Here is a 22,226-nt window from a genome sequence, read left to right on the forward strand (position 1 = left end):
CCAGCCATTCTGACTCTTCGTCGTCGGAAACATGATTCAAATTGTCCGCCATTTGTTTTTTTTTTCCGTACCTACAATCCAATTCTTCGCTTGCGCGATGCGAGAAAACCTGTTTAACCGGTACTACAATAGACGAGTACAAATACCGCGTGATATTTGTACTCGTCTATGGCGTTATTTGTACTCGTCTAGGTGTAGTTGGATAATAATTGTTAAATATCTCTCAGTTGGTACGTGTTCTATGACTGGTAAATTTAGCAAGCCGTATTTCACTGTACGGCCCGCTAAATCCAAAAGTTTGTTTGAATTGGAATCTTCCCCTTCTATTTGAACTCACAGATACAGCGAATATCTTACTAACCTCGCTTTGTCGGTCCGTATCGTAACTTACGGAGCCCGGATTTTTCCGCACGGATTTAGGGCCCGAGCTCGAAGCGCGGCCCATAAATCCGAACGCAAAACCTCGGTCTGTAATTTACATTAGGGACCTCAAACTCGGTTGGTAACAGGTATCTCTCGTGGAAGCTTAAAAGGACAAGAAGAGCTGAGAAAGTCAGGAAAGATATCTAATGAATCTCTCGACCGAGACGAATTGCTTCATCATACAACCTTCCTTAAAGGTTTATTTCATGGTTTAAAGGTTTATTTCACAAATAAATGCATGGCAGCCCTCTAAGGGGCTGAATTGCGAATTTACAAAACTTGTAACAGAATATCTAATAGTATGACTAATGAAAGAATAATAATAAGCCCAAAAGTGAAATTGAACACTGTAAAATGATGAAACCTATTATTAAAAATAATAAAGCTATATTTATATAATATCATGGTCAATACAAGATTTCATTAAAAATGTGTCCCTGAACTTATTTGTTTTCCACCTTGGTGTTTCAAAACGCCTGCATCGTCTTAGATGGTAAGACGACTTATGGGCTGAGGGTAAAAGATTTCTTAACCGGTTACTCTAATCATTTAAAATAGAATTAAAGGTCTTCTTACAAATATTTTCCATTGTAACGTTCAATGCTTGGTAGTTTAGTGCTGACATCGCTGTAATCTATCCCCAGGAAAATAATAGCCAGCGCCCTTTTCTGGACACGCTCCAGTTCCGTCTTGAGATACAATGGCAGCGAGTAATAGAACGCCGGTACCGCATAACTAAGTACAGGCCTTGATGACAAAAAATCTTTATCAGCAGGCATCGAATTATGCTTTCGATCCAACCGCATTCCGTGGCTCGCAACTAAACAGATCGAGAGAAGACTCAGGACCATCTCATATACAACCTTCTTAGTACAGGGGAGCTCCTAATTTAATTTACTTCTTTGAGACACGTGCGAACCAATCGGTAAGAATGATGTGCCAATACATCAATTGAAAAAAAAAAATAGATTTACATGTAAAATTAATGAGTCCAACTGGTTGCAGAATTCACAGTGCATTTCCGGGTTGACGAGCAGTGTTAAACGGACAATGCCCATTATGGCCGTACATCGTATCCGGCACAACAGAAAGCTGAAGATCATTAGTTCGCGGTAACGATGGGCTGCTGCTTTCGGATTTGCTCTGGAGAGGTTTGGGTTCTAACCCTAAACGGGTCATTGTGTTGTGTTCCCAGGCAAGACATGAACTCTCAAGAGTTCATCTCTGAACAAAGGGGTACCAAAAGGGTTCTGGTAAACTGTCATAAAAACCTGACGAAATTAATGGGTTTCATCCGTTAGGGAGGAGTAATGATCGTTCACTGTTATGGAAACTGGGATAGGACGAGGAGGTGATGGCGACTTGGATCGAAAGCACCCCTCGATAATTTTTTCCCTTAGATGAACCTTTCTGGTAACATTTCATTTTCAAACCCCCTTTGAGTCTCGTCAGTGAAAAAGAAATTGAAACAATTAAAATAGATTGTTATGTTTATTACGATATACTGTGTCTGAATTACCCTGACAGAGGATTTTTGATCACTCTAGCGTTTCAAATCGTTCGTCTCCTTAGCAACCGTTATCTGGGCTTTCGCACGAAATGTTTCCTATCTGTTTTTCACACAACATTCCAAGTGTCTTGGACGTCACGCTGTTTTTTTCATCGATGAAGAGAAGTGATGTGACGTCTCCAAGAACGGAGAAGTAATGCGTGACAAACCAAAACTGAGCCAGATAAAAAAAACTAGCGACTTCCAAATCTCAGTTTAGATCACACAGTTCAGCTTAAGATTTCATGAACTTTTTATGTAAGCTTACAGTATTTTCTGTACAAGAAATAATGTCCTCATGTTGATAAATCTTCAAATCAGGATTCTCTTCATAAAGACCTATAAAGACGATAGTGGGACATTCATTGAGTTTACTAAAGCACGGCCATAGGACACGTTCTCGAAAGAAGCCTTTCTTGATGATCTCGATTCTTTAAAACTACATAACTTCTGCTGCTTTATCCTACGATTCTGGTTTAATGGTAACTCCTCGTCTGATTTGGCCCCATCCAATTAACCTGAAATGTAGAACAGAAGTTTCACGGGTTCAATGACAGCTTATGGTGTGGGTAAACAAGGTCTTTCCTCACGGGCTTGATGGTTTAGTGAGTATGACAGATTACTGAGACCTGAACTAAAAAATAGCAATATCACAGTTGAAGATACGAGTTGTATGATAGGCTGTGAAGATGGTTTTGGCGTTGGGAAGTCAAATCAAATTCAATACAAATACCTAGAAGTTGCCGTCTGCGAGTAACCGCCTCCCAGTTGGCTCAATTGGTTAGAGCGCTGGATTGTGTTGTGCGGAAGGTCGAGGGTTCGAGCCCCGGCCGGACCAATACTTAAAATAACTGAGGAGAATTTGCTACCTTTCTATAATATCAAGAAATTCTAGTCTTCTCGGATAAGGACGAATAAACCGTAGGCCCCGTCTCCTGCAGGGTAAGGGGTAGGAGACGTTAATTTCCCACACACGAGATTACTGTCGTGGATGTCCTCCCCTGGGGTGGGATGGGTGGGAAGGTGAGATCGTTACATGGACTGAAGCGGCTACCAGAGGCGCCTGATAATGCTGACGTCCGATCTCAACCTTATCATCATTGTAACTAAACACGTCTGTTGTTTAGCGTGCTAAAGACTTTCAGTATGGCAACTCCCCTCACCCCCCACCCCTTCACATCTCTTCGAGATAACTGCTTTTATCACACTACTTTAACTACTATCCTAGCAAGCTAGATAAGGTCCCATTTTTAAAAGGCTATTTCTATAATGTATCTTTTTTTCTTGCCTTTTGAGTATGGGAATGGGATCTACTGAGCCAGGAAATCAGAATAAGAGACTTTCAACATCAAGTTGCAAGATTTGAAAACTTCTATCTGACCGCCCGTCTCTATATTTTCATCACATTCCATGTTGCTCGTTTGGAATAAATTTTGGACCATAGCCACGGAAAAGCGCGTTTCAACTGAGTGGCGTAAAACCAAGTTCAAAGGAACCACATTGGCCAATCGGAACAAAGACAGCATCATATGGAGCCAATCGGAACCCCAACTCAAACTCGAATCACCATAGTCTCAGTCTTGCATCTGATCGGTGGGGAGGGTAGCGGAAGTTTTTAGACCAATCATAAAGCAAATTATTAAATGCAACCACCAATTACTTTCAACACTCAACTGAAGTAATTAGAGTGAAGTGGAAAAAGTGGCCTTAGGTGTGAACCTTTTTGGTTTCTGAAACGACAACAGCAGTAACATTTGAGGAGCGCGCATTGTACGCGTATTTGTGAACAAACAAACCTCCAGTGTTTTTCAACTCTTCTACTAAGCGCAATCTTCTCTCCGATCTCAGTGCAAACGGGCTGAGTCAGCACTATTTTAGCCAAATCTGCTTTGACTGCCAACACACGACCTCCCGTGGACAGAGAACCAATGTTCACCATCAACACTTCATTCTTAGACAACTTTTGTACCTGCAGAAAACAAAGCTTCAATTAACAACCCTCACAGCCATGTGGAATTTAGCGCATTTTGATAGAGCGTTGCAAAACAAAAACCAAAGAAATCACAACAGCTAATCAGAGGAAAGGAAAATATCACAGAGCTAATGAGAGCACAAAGTAAAAACAAGTAAATGGCTTAAAGCGCGGGAATACACGGGTTACCAAGTCGCGATTAGTTTTAGTTTTAGTTTTGAATCTGATTGGTCGAGAGGATGACCCGAGTTTTCTGGACCAATCATAAAGCGAAGTAAATCAAAATCGAAAGCAATCTGAGATTTTTTTGAGGCTTAATTGAAAATCGCTCTTATTGTAAACAATTGAATTATATAGGTCAGATAATTTTAATTCTGATTGAGTTCTCATGGCCTAAGTAACTGCACACATACATACAAAAACTTTCGTTCAAAATGAACTTGCATAGGGAAGTGGAGTACGTTGGTCATGTTACCCAAAACAATCATAAATAACATTAAATCAAAACAAACACAGTAATTTGTACCAAAAATGGCAGGATCATTAATAAATAAATAATAAATAATGGACTTAAATAGCGCCATATCCGACTGCTCTATGGCGCTTTACAATACTGAGTTAAAATTCACTAAAGACAAAATAATTAAGACAAACAATCAAATAAAATCACAAAATATTTGAAAAGAAAGCTTTTTTAAAAAGGTAAGTCTTCAGACATTTCTTAAAAGCAGCCAAAGAAAAGCCAGGCTGTCTCATATGAATGGGCAGAGCATTCCACAACCGTGGGGCAGTCACCGCGAAAGCTCTGTCACTATAAGACTTTTGAATAGACCTAGGGACAACTAGAAGAGACTGTTTAGATGACCTGAGACTACGACTGGGGATATACGGTGTTAACAAATCACTAAGATAAGAAGGGACTAAATTATTCAGAGATTTAAAATTATGGGAAACATCTAACTCAAAATTAGGATTCATGGAAAGTTAGGTAAAATTTATCCTTTCCTGACCTCAAATTAACAAAAATAAAAAATTTAAAGGTAAAAATTCCTCAAGTTCCAAAAATGGAGATATGGTTACTTTTGAGTCTCACAATATCCAGGTTATGATTTCCTGTGCAATACCTTGGCTCCTTTCTTGTCGCCTTCAGTCCTTACTCCCAGCAGTCTTCTCAGCAAGAAGTAGTTAATTTCCAACTCTGTGTAAATCTCAGGGAGGGTCCCAACAGCACCCAAAACCTGACTCAACAAATAAACCCAAGGGTATGAAAATTAATATCAATAACATGATACTAACAGGTACAATTTAAATATTTAAATCCTAGAGCATCATAAATTTCTGAAATATTCTCTAGGTAAAAACATCTTAAATCAATAAATCACTACTGGTATATTTTAAAAAAGTATTGGTACATATTGTGCAGATTATGGCCCTAAAAAATGACCCCAGGTATACTTGGTTGGAAACCAAATACCTAAATTTTTTCTTACATACATTACATATCTGATACACACCTGTCCTACCATCCTGTCTGCTCGGCATAACGTGGGGTCAATCTTTGTGCCAACACCTAAATAAAGACATACAAGTTGAACCGCCATTGTTTCCAAAATTAATAACTGACTATTACTTTCAAGGAGATTAAAAAAATCAATCATCCTACCAATTAGCCCTCCAGGCACAGCAAACTGAAGATCATTCTGCTCAGCAAACAAAGACACAATGCATGAGAAAATGGCACGGCACTGCAGTTTTCCCTCACTGTCCTTTGAAACAATACCAGGCCTCACTTCTATTTCCTGGTTCACCTGCAAATAAATATCAAATCAAACACTTAACACTCATGCTACAACTTTCTTCTTCTTTACCAGCTTTCCTGGATTGCATCCAATCGTTAAAAGTGCCACTATGATCAAAATTTCGCATTGCCTTTTCTTTTCACTTCTGGAAACTAGAAGTAAGAAACACTTACCATCCCAAGTTTAATCCCAAAATTCTCATGGGAAGCATGATTATTTCAACCTTGTTTTTCGTTTTTGGTCACCCGCCATTACTCAATTAAAAAATGGCCGAGTGTGGCAAAATGAGTTAGCACTAGTTGGAGCCTTTCAGAAGTGACGTCATATGCGCAGCTCAACCTAAAAAACGTGGCTAAATTTGCATGCCATTTGGAAGAAGAATACAAGCAAGAATACATCTTATAAAACGCCTAGATTTCCACTGTGGAATCTCTCACAACACACGAAGCGCGATGCAAAAGTGCGCATATGACATCACAGGCCAACTCATGCATAAAACCGCTTTTCAGTTCAGTCACTGGCTCTCGGTTGCGAGCTGAGTAATGGCGGACGGGTTTTTCGTGAATTTCAGCCAGCTATATCAAGGCGTATTTCGCTTCCATCAACCTAAAAACTATCCCATAGAACAATTCTAACCATATTAACTTGATCGGCGCTAAAAAATGTCAAAACCAGAGACAAAAATTTTCGTCGTAGTGGCACTTTAAGATCTTGGACTACTCAAACAAGAATACAGAACTTCAAAAGGATGTTTAATCATCCATATACAAGGGTAACTCTACTTCAGCGTTCATTGATCAGTTGAACAGTTAATTACCACTGATGTTAATTTCCTACGATAAGGGAAGATATAAATAAAAATGAAAGAAAGGTTTGTAAGAATATCAGAAGGTATATCTGACAAACAACTATACATTAAGGGAGATAAGAAAGTTTTCATCATAAACTTACTCTAAGAACTCCACATAGTATGCTTCCCCCAGCAACACCACCTTTGAGTTCCTCTACCTCACATCCTGGTTTGTTTACGTCAAAAGATCTGATAACTAAACACCATGACATAAATTAATAGTAACAACTAGGTTTTATGAGAAATATCATGGAAAAGACATACCTTTTCCATGTAGATGTTGTAGTTCAATTTTATACTTGGTTCAAATCTTATTTTCCTTTATTCTTGGTCATGTTAATGTATGATAATGAGTTTGAAACAAAGGAAAATAAAATTTGAACCAAGGATAAAATTGAACTACAACATAAACACCAATTATTGCAATTCTGTCGACAGAACCCTTTCAAGAAACTGTGCTGCATACCTATGAGTTTAGCACTGGAGGTGAAATTTCTGACAGGTACTGGGATCTTCTTACAGATGTATTCACAGATGACTTCTATGTTGTACTTTAGCTGAGCTGAAATTGGAACCACAGGGGCTCCTTCAGCTATAGTTCCTAAAAATAAAATTAGAAAAAGAAAAAAAATTGACATGTAAGTATCCAGCAATGCCTTGCTATATAGTAGAACCTTGTTAGCTACTGGGATTGGTACTCAATTTGAAGTATCCTGCTGTGATCTGGAGTCAAGTGTTTTTAAACATGAGCCACTGGCTCGAAAGATTGGGCAACCACTTCCTACATTATCAACTTTAAATAAATTATTTATATATTAATGTTTCATGTTTATCATCCGTTTTTAATGACAGTTTTGTTGAGAAGTTTGCACAGAAGATAAGGCTTTTTGGACGTATGTGTTTTGCAAAGTTCACTAATGCTCTCAGGGAATTTCCAAGTTCAATTCGTGTTATTGCAGTGTACTTAGAAGTCTAAGAATTAACTATTGAGGAAGTCTTTACAAATACATTTGCATAAATTTTGAGTTATCAGGGTAAATTTGAGTCAAATTAGAATCCATTGAAGTCAACAGGGAGTTGGAGGGAACCAACTTTAAATGGGTTAGCAAAACGTGAATGACTGACAATAAGGTCAAATCCAAGGAAAATGGCATTTTGTTCCAGTTGGCAGGGCATTTGAGTTAACTGAGATTAAATAAGTGGGGTTCTACTGTGTTTCAGGCCATCAAAATTTAATACTGAATTCTCTGATCATGGATGCAAAATAAACAGCCTGCCTGATTCCACACTGTAATGTAAGTAGCACTTTTCATACTATACACAGTTTATTCTCACCCTGAACAAACTGGAGAATCTGTTCATATTGTTCTTTAGCCTGGCTCTCCTTGACAAGATCAATCTTGTTTTGAAGGATAATTATATGCTTTAGCTTCATTATTTCAATGGCTGCCAGATGTTCTGAAGTCTGAGGCTGAGGACAAGATTCATTTCCAGCTTGGATAAAAAGAAACAAAGACTATTCAATCTTAACTAAAACTAAATAATGAAGAAGTTACAGATGTCATCATTAGATGCTTGGAACTCTAACATGGTACAATAGCATTCAATTTTGAAATTTTGAAATCTTTTGGTCTGAGGTGCTCACAAGAGGTCATAGCTTTCCCAAAAAAAAAAACATATTTGAGACACTCAAAATTTGACATTTAACTGATCAAAGTCAGTTTTACAGTGCTATGGTCATTCACATTTTCTAATATCCTTTTCATTGATTTTATCCAACCATTCATTCTGCTATCTGGATAACATTTCCACTACTGTTCATAAATTTGATTTCAACAAAATCCTTTCTCTGAGGGCAAAAAAGTTTTGTACCCTTCATTAATTCTATTTTGTAACAGTGACAATACCCTAATAAAAAGAGAACAAAGTTGAACACCAACCTATCAGTAAAAGAGCAGCATCCATAACAGCTGCTCCATTCAACATTGTGGCCATAAGAATATCGTGGCCAGGACAATCAACAAATGACACATGTCTGAAAAGAAATGGAACCACAAGTACTGATTAGAGCTACATGAATTAAAAAGCTGACTCTATAAATTACTAGATGCATTTTTGCATTCACTTGGGCTTTCTCTTGGAAAGAAACTTTTTTTTTGTGCCTGTGTTTGTATATTCTGCTTGGTTGACGATCACATCTACATACACGATGAGATATGTGTTTATGCTTCTCTCGATAAACATTAGATACCGTAGCTCAGTTCATATAGCATGTGTCTTGATGAAAAGTTCACTCAGGAATGTTTGCTCAGAAAGAGATCTCTTTCAAGGCTCACAGACCGACCCATTCCAGAAACACTTGATATCTTTTAGTGTGGGTCTACCATGAACACTGTGTGCATATTTTGTATGCGTTTTGAGCATATTATACAGAGTATCCATGCTGATTTTGAACCACTAAAACTTCTCTTCTTCCACCATTACACCATGCCATATGCTCATCAGTCAAAACGTTCTGCATGCGTCAGAATCCAAACATCATGCACGCATGTTAAGGACTTGACCGCAATTTGTGACTGAATTTCAACTCGGGTGTTTCCAGTGGAAAGCCCAAGTGATAAATTTAAACCGCACAAAATGTCTTTTTCTTTTTATCCCTTTTCTTATCAATTTTTTGGTCGTGATTTTAGGTTGCAAAGTAGTAACTTAAAATAATATGGGTTTGGATCTTCATTTATGGCATGAAGTAACCAAGGGTAGTGCTGTTTTTCCTCCTGAATAGAGAGAGGCACATAAGGGTCAGTGTCCAACATGCTAATGAATGTGCCCCATGTCAGCTGCAACTACAAAGTCAGTTGAGTCTGATACTCTTGCTCACAAGAGGGGGAATTCCACAGCTGAAAGCCCAAGTAAGAAAATATTTTGTCATCTAACGACAACAACTATCATTTAAATATACCAACAAAGTTGAAATGGTAAATTGGCCACCGTTACGATTATAAAAGCTGACATTTCGAGCGTTAGCCCTTCGTGGGAGCAAAGTTTCTTTCCATTTGCTCCAACGAAGGGCTAACGCTCAAAACATTAGCTTTTGAAACCGTAACGGTGGCCAATTTACCATTTCAACTTTGTTGATATATTCAAATTATTTCATTACCCCCACCAACAGCCCCAAACAGTTTCCTTAGAAACTTTCAGCCCTTACAACAACTATCAAGTGCTTTAAAAGAAAGAAAATAAATTGACTGTTTAGATCTACCAATCATGATTGGACAACTGGCAATTGGATTTTGAGTCTTCTGAATATCCTCCATGTTTCCTAAGCAGTTAAATGACAATTTATTCCAGCATGAAATGCAATTATTCACTACAATTGAACTTCAAGTCTCACCGAACTAATCTAAATTTTCCATTGCATCCCATACGGTCACAAGCAAATACATCCTCCCTTGCACTTCCAGATGACTGATAGCAACTAGGCCTTGGACATGAACTGCTGTCACACTTGTAGATCTGTCAGTGAAACAATAATTATGTTGAGGTATTAACCAGACAACGCTCACCTTGGCCCAGTTGTTCAAAGGCTATATAATGTGATCCAATGGATACTGTGCCCTCCGCCAGATAGAGATTTATCCCGAGGATAACATTATCCAACCTTTGAACAACTGGCGTTTGTTGTACAAGTTGTTAACCCTTCAACATCCATGGGAGACCAAGACAGAGTTTCTCCTTGAAATTTTAATTTAATCAGGGCTCAACACTAATGGCAGCCCACTAGCCACAGACTAATAGAATTCAGTTTTGGCTAGTGGTTTTCAATTTCCACTAACCAGTTTGGCTAGTAAAAGTGAAATTGTCATAACATACAAGATGCCACTAGCCACTTTACTAGAAAGTTGAAAAGTTAGTGTCAAGCCCTGAAAACATTAGGCAGACAAGTGATCAGGATAAAGGAAAACATAAGCAAGGAGATTGTTGGTTGATCCAATACCAGATTCTCCAAACTAATATCATAGGAATTGTATAGCAGACAGAAAAGAGAATTACTGGTGAGATCTTGGGGGTATAAAGTTTAAACTAACTAATGAGAGAGAATCTTTAAGACTTGAATTTTACTTTTAGTTGTTAGAAAGTATGGTGCTGGAAAAATCAATCACAGCATCCTCAACAATGATCAACAACTGCCTTTTCAAATAATTTCATTCATGAGACAGGTTATAAGGTCACCATCCTCTCACTTATTTAAATATTACTTTTGATGGCCAGCTAGACCACATATACACGATTACTGTCTAACAAAGTCTACATTCAAAGAAGCTTCAGTAATATCAAACCCGAGAAATCTGATCTGAATGTCACTGACTTACCTTTGCATTGGCATATCCTAGCTTGATTGTAATGTTTCTCTCAAGTTCATTTTTAAACCTGACAGTCTGAAAAAAGGAATACAAAGTAATTTAAAGTGCACCTACACCCAAAAAATTTTTTTCGCTTAACGAAGTAAGCTTATTTTTTTGAGTATTTCTGCGCAAAATTTTTTTTATTTGCTCAAATCTTCAATTTTCTATGCCCAGTCAAAATACGGAAAATCGGCCGCCATCTTGCCCCACGACCGAGTTTAAAGAGGAATGGCTCTAGTGGGTAATGTGACGTCAAATCAAGAACACGAAAGTCTGCTTTTCACACATTTTCACTTGTTTGGGAAGGTTGTAGTCGATAATTGTCCGAAAATATGCCGACTAAGTGTGTTGTAGAAGGATGTAGCAACTTGCGAAATTTGCAAGAGGGTATCGCGCTCCATACAATCTTCATACAACACACCTAGTCGGCATATTTCGGACGATATCGACGACAATCTTCCCAAACAAGTGAAAATGTGTGAGATGCAGACTTTCGTGTTCTCGATTTGACGTCACATTACCCGCTAGAGCCATTCTTCTTTAAACTCGGTCGTGGGGCAAGATGGCGGCCGATTTTCCGTATTTCGACTGGGCATAGAAAATTGAAGATTTGAGCAAATAAAAAAAATTTTGCGCAGAAATACTCAAAAAAATAAGCTTACTTCGTTAAGCGAAAAAAATTTTTTGGGTGTAGGTGCACTTTAATCATTATTGACCAGTACATAACTGCCATCAGCTAGCTTACAATGGAATCAACAACCTTTATAGTGCATGTTGGTGTCAGAGCTCTTGAGAGACTACTATTAATCCTGCAGTTAGCATGGGAGTCTTACTGCTGGCCAATCTTTTTTCTGGCCTGTGTGCCCTCTGACAGTAAATGGTCAAGTCGCCCAAGAGTCATTTTGCCCCAAGTCATGTCATTTGAAACCTGAGTCGTGTCACCCAAAATCTGAATCATGCTGCCTGAAATTTTAGTCATGTCGCCCGGAAAAAAAAGTCAAGTTGCCCAAAGAAACAAATACCTAAAATATCAGACTTACAGTCTGTAAATATGCATTCCCAACCATGAAAACTACAGTAAACAGATGTCCATTGTCGCATAGTAAAAAGTGTAGCAAGTAGCATAGAAATAAAGGTTTGCTGTGTCTATTTGTGATCTTCTTAAAATAGATAGGTTTATTAATTTAACCTGTGATAGCATATTACAACAATTAGTATTAAACTAGCAAAAAAAATCTTAATGTAAGCCTAAAAAAAAACTTATTCCTAGCTAAATGCAAAGTAATAAATTCATCTAACTAATCGGTATGGATAGGTCCATGTCCCACCAAGTGAGAGCAAGCTTTAAGAATGCACCTTGCTGAAAACGCAGCATTTTGTTATTATAGAAACAAATGCTTCCCCTTGTTGTTTGGTTGCTCAAACATGTTTTAATTCTGACTGTACAATCCATTATTGTGTAGTCAAGGTCTTCAAGCTATTGTTAGAACCAAGATAAAGTTTTTTTTAAGTGCGAAACATCCATGAGTGCAAAACGAGTACATACTAAACAAACTGCACTTCATTTAGTTGTTGGAAATGAACAATGCCTCCCTTTGTTGTTCAAAACAAACAACACTTTTAGAATTGTTACTCTAACATATTTCAATTCTGATAACAGGATTGATTACTGTGTAGTCAAAGTCTTCATGGTATTGTTAGAAACAAAGATGACGTTTTTTTAAGTGTACAAAATGTCTGTGAGTTCAAAACAAGTACATACCAACCAAACAAAACTTTATTTTGTTGTAAGAAATGAACAATGCTTCCCTTTGTTGTTACAAATGAACAATGCTTTTTTAATCTTCATGGTGTAATCAGAAACTAAGAATGCTTTTGCAATAAAGATTTCTCAACATTATTTCCTATTTACAGACTGTAAGTCTGATCTTTTAGGTATTTGTTTGTTCAGGCGACTTAACCTTTTTTTTCGGGCGACATGACTAAAATTTTGGGCAACATGACTCAGGTCTCAGGCGACTTGACTTTGGGTGAGATGACTCTCGGGTGACTTAACTGTAAACCCTTCTGATGGATGATCTTCAGTTGCACGGTTCAAATGCTACTTGCACGGTTAGCCACATGCAAGCAATACCCACACCAGCAGAATACTCCCATTACTTTAGTGTTATCACACAAGGACGACTACGAATTGAAAATCACCTGTACTCCTGATAATGCTTTGACAACTGTTGATTTTCCGTGAGCCACATGGCCGATAGTTCCTATAAAAAAAAAGTAAAAAAAAACGGAAAACCTTGTGGCAAAAGTAATTCTGATGCAAAAAAATAGCAAATTTTTCTAAGATCAATAAAACACCGATGACTTTCTCCCTTCTTATTTCTGATCGTAAAGTAGGCTCTATCCATCTAGCCTATAAAAATATTTCATGTAGTGTATATTAATATCTTACCGATGTTGATCGTTGCTTGACGACTGATAACTTCGGGAGTAAGAGGATTTAGCTGAGATTCATCCTAATACAAAAGCAAAAATATGAACAAACGTAATTCAAACCTATCAACCTTGAATTATTTCACTCTACACGTGACTGTCGAGATGGATCAAACACAATCTCTACCAATTTTGTTAGATCTTGCTTCGCCAAATGAGGCTGTCCAGTTGTGGTCTGAGATGAAACATTGTCTGCAGCCATCACTATGTAACTGTACACTTCAGTCTATAACGTAAAATTTTTTTTTAAGGTTTTTTTTTTCTTTCACAAAGCCATTTACAAGATGGCGCCGGATGATGCAACGTGGTGGTCAAAGACCTGGGTTCTAATCTACCACGGTAGAAAATTCCGCAGGACATAACATCAGTCTTACACAACGTAAAACCGTGTAGCCCACTGTTCTGTGGTTTTTTGTTTTTTGTTTTTTTGTTGTAGTTTTTTTTTTTTTATCCCCGAGAAGAGGAATTGTGGAGATTTTTAAACTTTATTAACTTTGCAGCAACCTTATGGTGCTCACTCTTAAAGATAACCTGATTGAAACCTGTTTTTTCTGATGGAATGATCTGCGAAAATATATTTTCTCAACGGAATGACCGGAATGTTTTTTTTTTTCCTTTGGGAAAGGCAAATAATGATTATATTGTATCGTGCACACAGCACGAGAAGCTTGCCCATGCTATGAGAGGGGGCATCTTGCCCAAATTTATCCCATTCTAACTGGCGTCTCTGCTTGTAAATGGGGCTCAATAGCAAAATTCATTCACTCGACACCGAAAATAAATAAACAGTTCCATGACCCATCAATAATACTGTTTTCAGGGCACGTTTCTGATCAATCCTGATCTCAATTTGTGCTCCGTCTACCCTGGCCTTGGGATAATAGGCCTCAAAGCCTTATAGCCTTCTCTCTCCAAATCTCTCTGTCAATGTGATCACTGTTGGATTTCCCTTTTGTTAGCCTGTCCCAGGCGTTTACTTAGCCAAATGTAGCGAAATAGAAATCGGCGCGAACAGGGAGAAACTTGGAACTTGGAACTTGGAACTTGGAACTTGGAACTTATACTCCCAAATAGCTGGGCTAACGCTGGGAGATATAGAAAAAAGAGTGAAAAGCGAGAGAGGTTTGGATCAAGTCGGAACCAGACTCCTAACCTTTCCTTTGTTCACTCCTCTACTACTATTTACGGCACTGCAAGCTTACTATTGCGCTTTGCTTCACTAACTGATTGCCTGAAAAGGGTACCCTTCCGTAAGTTCCTTTCTTCCTCATGACTATTTCATGCAGCTTATTTTAGTGCAAGATAATTTGGTTTTATCATCTGAGTTGATAATCTGATGAGAGGCTAATGCTCGAAACGTCAGCTTAGAAACCTTTTACGGTGGCTAATTAACAATTATTCCAAGAGCGCGCGTTGGATATGAGATGATAGATAGCCAACGAAGCGCGTGACTATAATAATCTCATATCCAACAAGCGCGAGTGGAATAATTGTTTTGTTAAAAACGTTAAATTAAATTATTAAATTTTAATAAATTTTTAGCTCCCTTTTAATTTTAAGCCGACACGTACACTTGCCATATTTGTAGATCATGGTATATTGCGTGATATACCATAATGGCTACGACACTAAAAAGTCTTGAATTGCATTATCCAATGATCTAGTTTTTAATAATTTACATTATCAACTCAGTCGATAATACCAAATTGTCTTGTTATACTCCCACGCCGACGCAGCCCCGCAGTTTCTATGTAAACTCATCCCCTTTATTTTAGTACACTTCGACGCAAAGGGAAAGATGCTTACTCTCTTTCAGGTGAACAAAGATAGCAAAATGTATGGTGAAAATCATTTTATTTCGGCTCCATCTCTTTGAAACATGGCAATAGCATCAAAAAATTTACTGGTTAATTTCCCTGACCTTCATATCATACCTAAATAAGAAATATTTCAATATTTGCAATCTAAAACTCTTTGTTACCTCTTTTCATTTCACTAAATTGGGAAAATCAGGTTAAAAATCAGGTTAAAATTATCATGACCTAATGATTTTCATTTCAAAAACTCTCATCGACTATGTGTGAACATCGGTTCCTCTTATCCTCTCCGTATTGATAGCATTTGATAGCAAATTTGTGCAGATCAACATAATAAATCTTACAACCCACAATCAAGTGTTCTGTTTCTTTCACCTGCGCGAAATCCCGCGGTGCACCGCGAGCGGCAAAGTAAGACCCTACTGGTATTCTCTCGTCGGTCGTTCCAGGAAGAGAGATGAGGAAGAGCAAAGAAGCACGCAGTTGGTGAAATATAAGTGGAGTTTGATCGCTTAGATTCTATGAAAGTAATGATGAATATTCTTGAGTCCTAGCGACAAAATTGCTCTTTTACACACAGGAATGGTCGAGGACATCTCTTGGAAGTCCTTCATCGTGTTGGCGACGTTAACAACTTTTAGCGCTCTGCGCCAGTGACGTCATCCCTTACTCGGGTATTTTGATCCCGTACGAGAACCCCCAGGGTCCTTGCCCAATCAGGTTTACAGCACATGCGCGAAACTGCACTTGTTTTCCGACAGGTAAATTAGCTGCAGTCTTGTCTATTGTCAGTGATGACTTGTTTCCTTTGTAGATAGTTAAGAAGCTATTATCAGGACCTAAAATGAGACAACACCGGATTTAGCACTTGTAACATATACAAAATACTACGACTTCTACTTACGTTGCCTTACATAGGGCTAAAAAATAATTCGGGATTTCTCTGCTTATACTTAAACTCGTTCTTTGATTGGTAAGAAACACTGCACACTGCTCCCACCCAGTCAAAGACAAACCTAAAACCTCTAACCACTTGAGCATTCGCGTTTTCTCGCCATTCAGTCACTTTACATGTGGTGACCCATTTAACATTGTTTGCTTGATCTGATCGGCCATTGTGACTGATGTTACTCAATCAAAACTAGAAATTACAAATCTTCTGTTTCAATCTCACCTGAGCTGCTTTGCAGAATGTAACCCAGTACTGGGTACAAGAACAAGTTATCTTCAGGGGGATCCCACTTCACCTGCACGTTGTAATTGTCTGTGATTTCACACTTCAGCTTCTCTGGGGGTCCTGGAGCTGCATAATAAGAAAGGTAAAATAAAAGATAAGGCAGATGGAGAACGAACCACTCGCGATGACTCGTAAAGAAAAGTAAATCAATCAACCCATCGTATTGATGTGTTCGGGAATAAGCCAAGCATATGCAATTTAACCTGACAGAGCTGAATAATGAAATGCTACGTCGTGGGTATGCGGTCAACAACGCGGGCTCAAGTGTCCTAGGTCTAAAATTTAGCGAAATTAGCGGAAAATAATAAGGGCTGACTTTTAAAAACGAGGAACTCTGTTTTCGTCAAAGGAATTTTCCTATTTCCAGGGGTTTTAAGGAGAAAATTAATTTTTGAAAATTTTTAGGGGGTGTACCAAGTTTTTGGAGGTTGTTCTGTAAAAGAAAAGCAGTAAGGAAAACGACGTCTCGAAGCAATAGACTAGGAAATCAACCATGCGAACGACTCAAAATCCGTGTTTCCGCGGCAAAACCTCGCGCATGCGTATACGTTATTCAGCTCTGTCATTTAACCTAGTATCCCTTCCTGAGGCTATCGTGCACACTCCGCTGATCGAGGGACGATGGGAACGAGAAAGAAGCTACGTCTTGGTATCCCCTTCCTCCCTTACGCACCAATTGATTTCAATTTTCTTTGTTCTTTTACCTTTTTTCTTTAACAGAGAGGCGTCTAGGATTCGGAAGGACCCTGATTGCAACCAGTCCAAAGAGCGTGAAAACTGAAAAACTCCCAGTGCCAACTGCCAAACAAGTTACGCGCAGAAAAAAAGTCGAACTAATGGAACTTTAGACGGTAACCAAACGCGAGAATATCTTTTAATCTGATCCTTAGATTCGCTAACATCATATCACTTCGAGAACCAGCTACAATGAGCTCAACTGACACGGTTGGCGGTGAGAGGGTGGTGCGAGTTTTCCAGTGTCACAGTAGTAGAGCGTATTTCGATTGAGTGTCGAAAATGAAACCAAAGTAATCAAAACAGCCAATCGGAACAAAGTAATCACAACAGCCAATCAGAACAAAAAGATAATAATTCAAGGAACCAATTAGAATACAAAGTAAATACAAGCAAACTGCCTGAAGCGCGGGAAAACGCGGGTAACAAATTCGCGTTTGGTTTTGGTTCTTAATCCGATTGGCTGAGAAAGAGGCGTGCATTTTTAGACCAATCATAGAGTAAAGTTTAGCAAAACCAAAGCAATCCGCATTACTTTCGATACTCAATTGGAAATTGCTCTAAGGCCAACAAACCCAGTCTCCGATTATCTTAGAAAGTCATACATAATTGCTCTACAAGTAAAGCAACTTATTTTTCGCGAAAAAAGGACTAAAAAAAACAGATACTTACGTAAAACAAGCTTTGCACAGCTTCGAATGTTACTCAAAAGTTTTTCGTGATTTGGAAACTGACAGCCAAGATCAGCTTTAGCCACAGGGTTTATCTCACACAACATTTCTAGTACACTCATTATTTCTGTTTCAACATCTTTCTTTAGCATCAGCATTTCGTAGTAGTCTAGACTCAACGCATTGTCACAGTTTCTACACGCAGTGGTCGTCAGGCTTGAGATTTCGATCATTTGACTACAAAAAGGTAGACCTCACAATAATAAGGTTTGGTTTTGAGCCACAGTTCAGCTTGATCCAACATTTTTCTAAGGAGGAGGTGCACCAACTAGGGATGACGTAACTGACAGGTGTCGTAAACAAATTGCAAAAGGCGAACGGCTTATAACTAGCTAATGTTATATTGTGAACTGCTGAAAGTACATAACAAACGATAGAGCAGGTTTTTTTAAAACTGGGAAGTTATATTTAGAAAGCCGCTGGTCATCTCAGTAAGGGGCGGGGGGGGGGTATGCATCTCTCTGCACCCCTTCCCTAGATCTACCCCTGTGGATGTTATCAAAATGACTATTGAGTAATTAGTCAACGGCCAGCTTAAAAAGATAATCAATGGTTATTAAAGCACATAGCCAAAGAGAACTTATTAAGTGAATATCTACAATGAGCTTTAAACATGGAAAAATTATAATTGTCTTTTCGTTTTTGGTTTTGGTCAAACATTTTCTTGTTTGAGACACTAGCACAAGTTTCTGAACCAAACAAAACTGTTCTAAAGTAAAAATCAATGTACACCTGTTAAAATTTGAGACTACAGGGAAGGAAAAGGGAATAGAACAGAATAATAAATTGCAGGTCCACCTTTCCTTTTACCCCTAGAAAAAGGAACTGCTCTACAACCAGTGCTCTACTACAAAAGCTCTGTTATAATCATCTTTTCAAGTGGTGCACACTCCTCTTAAACTATTACAGCTGTTTACCTGAGTTGTTCATTCAAAGCTTTCAGCTTCACATCGCTTCTCTTGTTGATATCCTCTATCAATATTGTCTCTGCTTGGTCAATGGCTGCCCGCAGCTCTCTGTAGTATCTCCGCGCTATGTCCTTTACTTCTATTGTATTCCTCTTGACCTCTTCAATAGTTCTTTGAACTTCCCCTCTTGCCTTAATAATTTTTTCACCACGCTGTTCAACTTGTGTTTGTAATTTCACAAGTGCTTTTCTTTCCTTTTCTTCAGCTTCATGAACCTGGAAACAACTGTGGTTCTTATGATTGCCATATCTGTGACAGGATGCACAACATAGACATCTGCAATTTCGACAGTAGTACTTGGTCTTCTCTTTGTGGGTGGGACATTCTAAATTATCCAAAATGTAAATTAAAATTAATAGCTAAGAATTTTTGCAGTGGAACAAACATGAGGATGCTCTTCCTGTACTTCTTCCAGAAGGACAAAGAATTTGGAGAACTGGTTTTTGTGGCAGGGGGAGGGGTAAAAAACCAGAGGAAATTCCTAAGGACATGGAAATGAACCAACCAAAAACCTGAGCCACATGCCTAGTGAAGTACTAAAAATCAAACCCAAATCACAGCAGTGGGAGCTGGAGGCAGCATTTGTCAACAGTGGTGTAATTTGGGAGTTCACCCTTAGCACCTTAATATCAGTATGCATATTCTCCATACTGTTCTCCATTCATTCCTAAGGAGCTGAGAAGGAGAATTTGTTTAACAATCTAGAGCTCTTTTAGATGATCATTTCCTTTATTCTCATAACCCTTATGTGTGATTCAGGGGTGATATTGTAAGGGGAAATTAGTTGTTAGTCACTGTTAGGGATAAAAGGATTGAAAGGTGATGTTTCTGAGTTGCCATTGTCAGGTCACCTTATGGGGCTTTACTTGTCTTTTCACTTAAAGCATAAAAATTTCATCAGAATCTGCTTTATTGCAAACTAAATAATTCACTTCTTAAAAAATGGGACACATTTGCAAACTTTATGAAATTTGACATATTTCTCGATATGTTACCAGGTATTGCAGAGTAATCCAATAACGAGCTAGATGGTCTGTTATTTAATCCTGGCCTGAGACCTAATGAGTGTTGACTTAAAGTTGAAAGGTTTGACGAAGGTCGAGAAGTGACTACTGTGCTTCTATCATCTCCTGTGCCATTCTTAACAGCAGTCGCCTTATGAATGTCGTGGCAACGGAACTCCAACTGGGAGTGGATGTCATCTGAACAACCGCCACACATGAATACTTCACAATCTGAGCAGTAAAATGTTGCTGGTTTAGGAGGGTAAACCTTCTGAATGCAAAAGTTGCACAATTTTTGTTCCTCTTCCTCAGACCGTAGCACAGCTGTTAAGAGATCCATGTTTCTAACAAGTCCATCCACACCATTGGCAGGTAACAGAGTGCGCAGTTTACAAGAACAACATTCTATGACTGAGCCCTGTAGTTCTTGTAGCTTAACAAGACACTCTATGCAGAATAAAAAACAAAAGTAAATATCACTTCTTCAGTAAATTTTTAACTCTTAACGCTCAAATTTCCCACCCCTGAGAAGGCTTTTCGTGTCAAACGCCTTACTCCAGGGCATGGACGACAGTCAAATGCCTGTGGGTTGCCTGTGGGGAGGATGCTTCAAACTGATCAGCCCATTATCTTCTGAAAATCTAGCTTTCTATTGAGACATTAAGGATAGGCTTGAGTCAGCCATTAAGGAAACAGATTTTTTACTTTATCGTTTCCACCAAGCACAAGTAATTGCCAATAAATATTAACTCCTGCCATTAGATATAACTCCTGTGGTTTGTGAATTGGGTGCCTTAAAAGCTGCCTCCTGGTCTGAGTGTTTCAGGCTCTAAGGATGTGCAGTAGTTTATCGCTATCAGACCGTGTTATGGAACAATCTACTATTGAAGAAAACTAAAGAGAAGCAATGAACTTTGAGAGAACAATGAATTGTGGTAATTTCTTGGATCATGATGAGCATAATGTCTGATTTGTCAAAGAACCTAAATCTAAATCACCCTAAGCACTCTGATTATTTCTAGCTTTTGTTTAGAGAATGTATGTTTATTTCAACAATGCTGATCTTATCTAATCGAACCACAGACATGCATTGCACGGTGGAGTAGGTTTCAAGACAAAAACAGACTATTTGCATATGCGCAAAAGTCACGAGAAAATACACGTCTGAGAAAGAATTTGAAAAGATTTCCTTGACGTCTACCAGCGAATTTCCGAAATTCAAGAAAAAATCCGAAAAGTTATAAAACCACAAAATAGCCAGGGAACTGTTAAATTATTAATACAAGCGACTTCCTAGCGTTAATATTTTAAGAGCCTGGGTATCCATGGAAAATTAGACAAACACTACGAGTCTACAAGTTTTTCTCAAAAATTAAGCTAATTTTCTTTTCTGACTTCCCTTTCGACATACCCATAGGGCAAGATAAACCATAAGGGAAGCCTTGTTTTCTTCTTCACGTAAAAAAAAATTGAATCTCTTTAAATGTTTCACTGTTTACTTTGTCTATTTGAGCAGTTTCGTCAACAACAATTAGAACTATGCTACACTATGAATAAAAAAAAAATTCTTCCCATTCAAAACGGCCATATATACTCCACTTCATAGTCGATAATTTTAGAGCACAGAGAAACATTCAAATGAAATTTGTGGACGAAAGCCCAATCTGAATTCCACATTCACGCAAGACGAGTCACAATTCAAACAACATTCATGATTACCTGTACAAAATGTATGTCTGCAGTCGAGCTCTCTCGGAATTCTCTGCGGAAATCCAGTCCCGTAGTTGCTATAGCACAAAGGGCAAAACATATCCGTTTTCTCGTGCATTTTGGAAAGGATCCGGTTACGGAATCCTTGTAGACGCTATCAGATTTGGTTAAACAACTTTATGTTTACAATTCTATCCAAGCGGGAATAATTTTTCCTTCGTTCTTTTTCGTTGCCTAGTTCACCGCACGCTGCTGACCGCACACCTGCGCCGGAAGTTTACAGGATTTTCTTCGGTGAGTTCCGGCTATGCGTCAACCATGGCAAGCGAGTCGTGACAGATACTTTGCAACAATCTTCAATAGCTGTTATTTTAATTTGCTAAAGATGTGCGGAAAACTAGGCCATATTGATACTTTCGAAGTTTTCAGCCGAGTTCACAGCCCTGTCCTAACAGAGTTCTAAGCGGTGCTAGGCTTTTCTTGTTTGTGACAGCCTGGGGTAAACTAGTTCTTTCGTGAGTTGCTCTATACAGCC

General features: G+C 38.4%; 2 protein-coding genes across 2 annotated transcripts; both read right to left on the minus strand.

Annotated features, from left to right (window-relative positions):
- Positions 1–1,895: 1,895 nt before the first annotated feature.
- LOC111323795 (eukaryotic translation initiation factor 2 subunit 3, Y-linked-like) lies at positions 1,896–13,807 on the minus strand. The gene is made up of 14 exons (XM_022927232.2): positions 13,617–13,807; positions 13,449–13,512; positions 13,199–13,260; positions 10,964–11,029; positions 9,985–10,106; positions 8,534–8,628; positions 7,929–8,087; positions 7,060–7,194; positions 6,695–6,789; positions 5,608–5,752; positions 5,459–5,514; positions 5,069–5,182; positions 3,769–3,941; positions 1,896–2,490 (listed from the first exon to the last, which is right to left on the minus strand). The coding sequence occupies exons 1-14, from the start codon at positions 13,689–13,691 to the stop codon at positions 2,436–2,438; spliced, it is 1,416 nt and encodes a 471-aa protein (XP_022782967.2). The 5' UTR covers positions 13,692–13,807; the 3' UTR covers positions 1,896–2,435.
- Positions 13,808–15,326: 1,519 nt separating this feature from the next.
- LOC111324080 (uncharacterized) lies at positions 15,327–22,031 on the minus strand. Its single transcript, XM_022927580.2, has 6 exons — positions 21,701–22,031; positions 19,973–20,428; positions 18,927–19,302; positions 17,951–18,186; positions 16,481–16,609; positions 15,327–16,145 (listed from the first exon to the last, which is right to left on the minus strand). The coding sequence occupies exons 1-6, from the start codon at positions 21,807–21,809 to the stop codon at positions 15,973–15,975; spliced, it is 1,479 nt and encodes a 492-aa protein (XP_022783315.1). The 5' UTR covers positions 21,810–22,031; the 3' UTR covers positions 15,327–15,972.
- Between the last annotated feature and the right edge of the window lie 195 nt (positions 22,032–22,226).

This window comes from Stylophora pistillata, chromosome 8 (assembly GCF_964205215.1).
Source record: "Stylophora pistillata chromosome 8, jaStyPist1.2, whole genome shotgun sequence".
In the NCBI taxonomy this organism is placed as follows: domain Eukaryota; kingdom Metazoa; phylum Cnidaria; class Anthozoa; order Scleractinia; family Pocilloporidae; genus Stylophora; species Stylophora pistillata.

What these genes read in the sequence shown, in the direction of transcription:
- LOC111323795 (XM_022927232.2), bottom strand. Translation starts at nt 13,691, where the DNA reads ATGGCTGCAGACAATGTTTCATCTCAGACCACAACTGGACAGCCTCAT. An exon ending in TCAAGCAACGATCAACATCG is followed by an intron (nt 13,261 to 13,448) that starts GTAAGATATTAA and finishes TTTTTTTTATAG; the next exon opens with GAACTATCGGCCATGTGGCT. An exon ending in TAGGATATGCCAATGCAAAG is followed by an intron (nt 10,107 to 10,963) that starts GTAAGTCAGTGA and finishes TTTCACTGACAG; the next exon opens with ATCTACAAGTGTGACAGCAG.
- LOC111324080 (XM_022927580.2), bottom strand. Translation starts at nt 21,809, where the DNA reads ATGCACGAGAAAACGGATATGTTTTGCCCTTTGTGCTATAGCAACTAC. An exon ending in CTGTGCAAAGCTTGTTTTAC is followed by an intron (nt 16,610 to 17,950) that starts GTAAGTATCTGT and finishes CTTATTATGCAG; the next exon opens with CTCCAGGACCCCCAGAGAAG. An exon ending in CATTCTGCAAAGCAGCTCAG is followed by an intron (nt 16,146 to 16,480) that starts GTGAGATTGAAA and finishes GTCTCATTTTAG; the next exon opens with GTCCTGATAATAGCTTCTTA.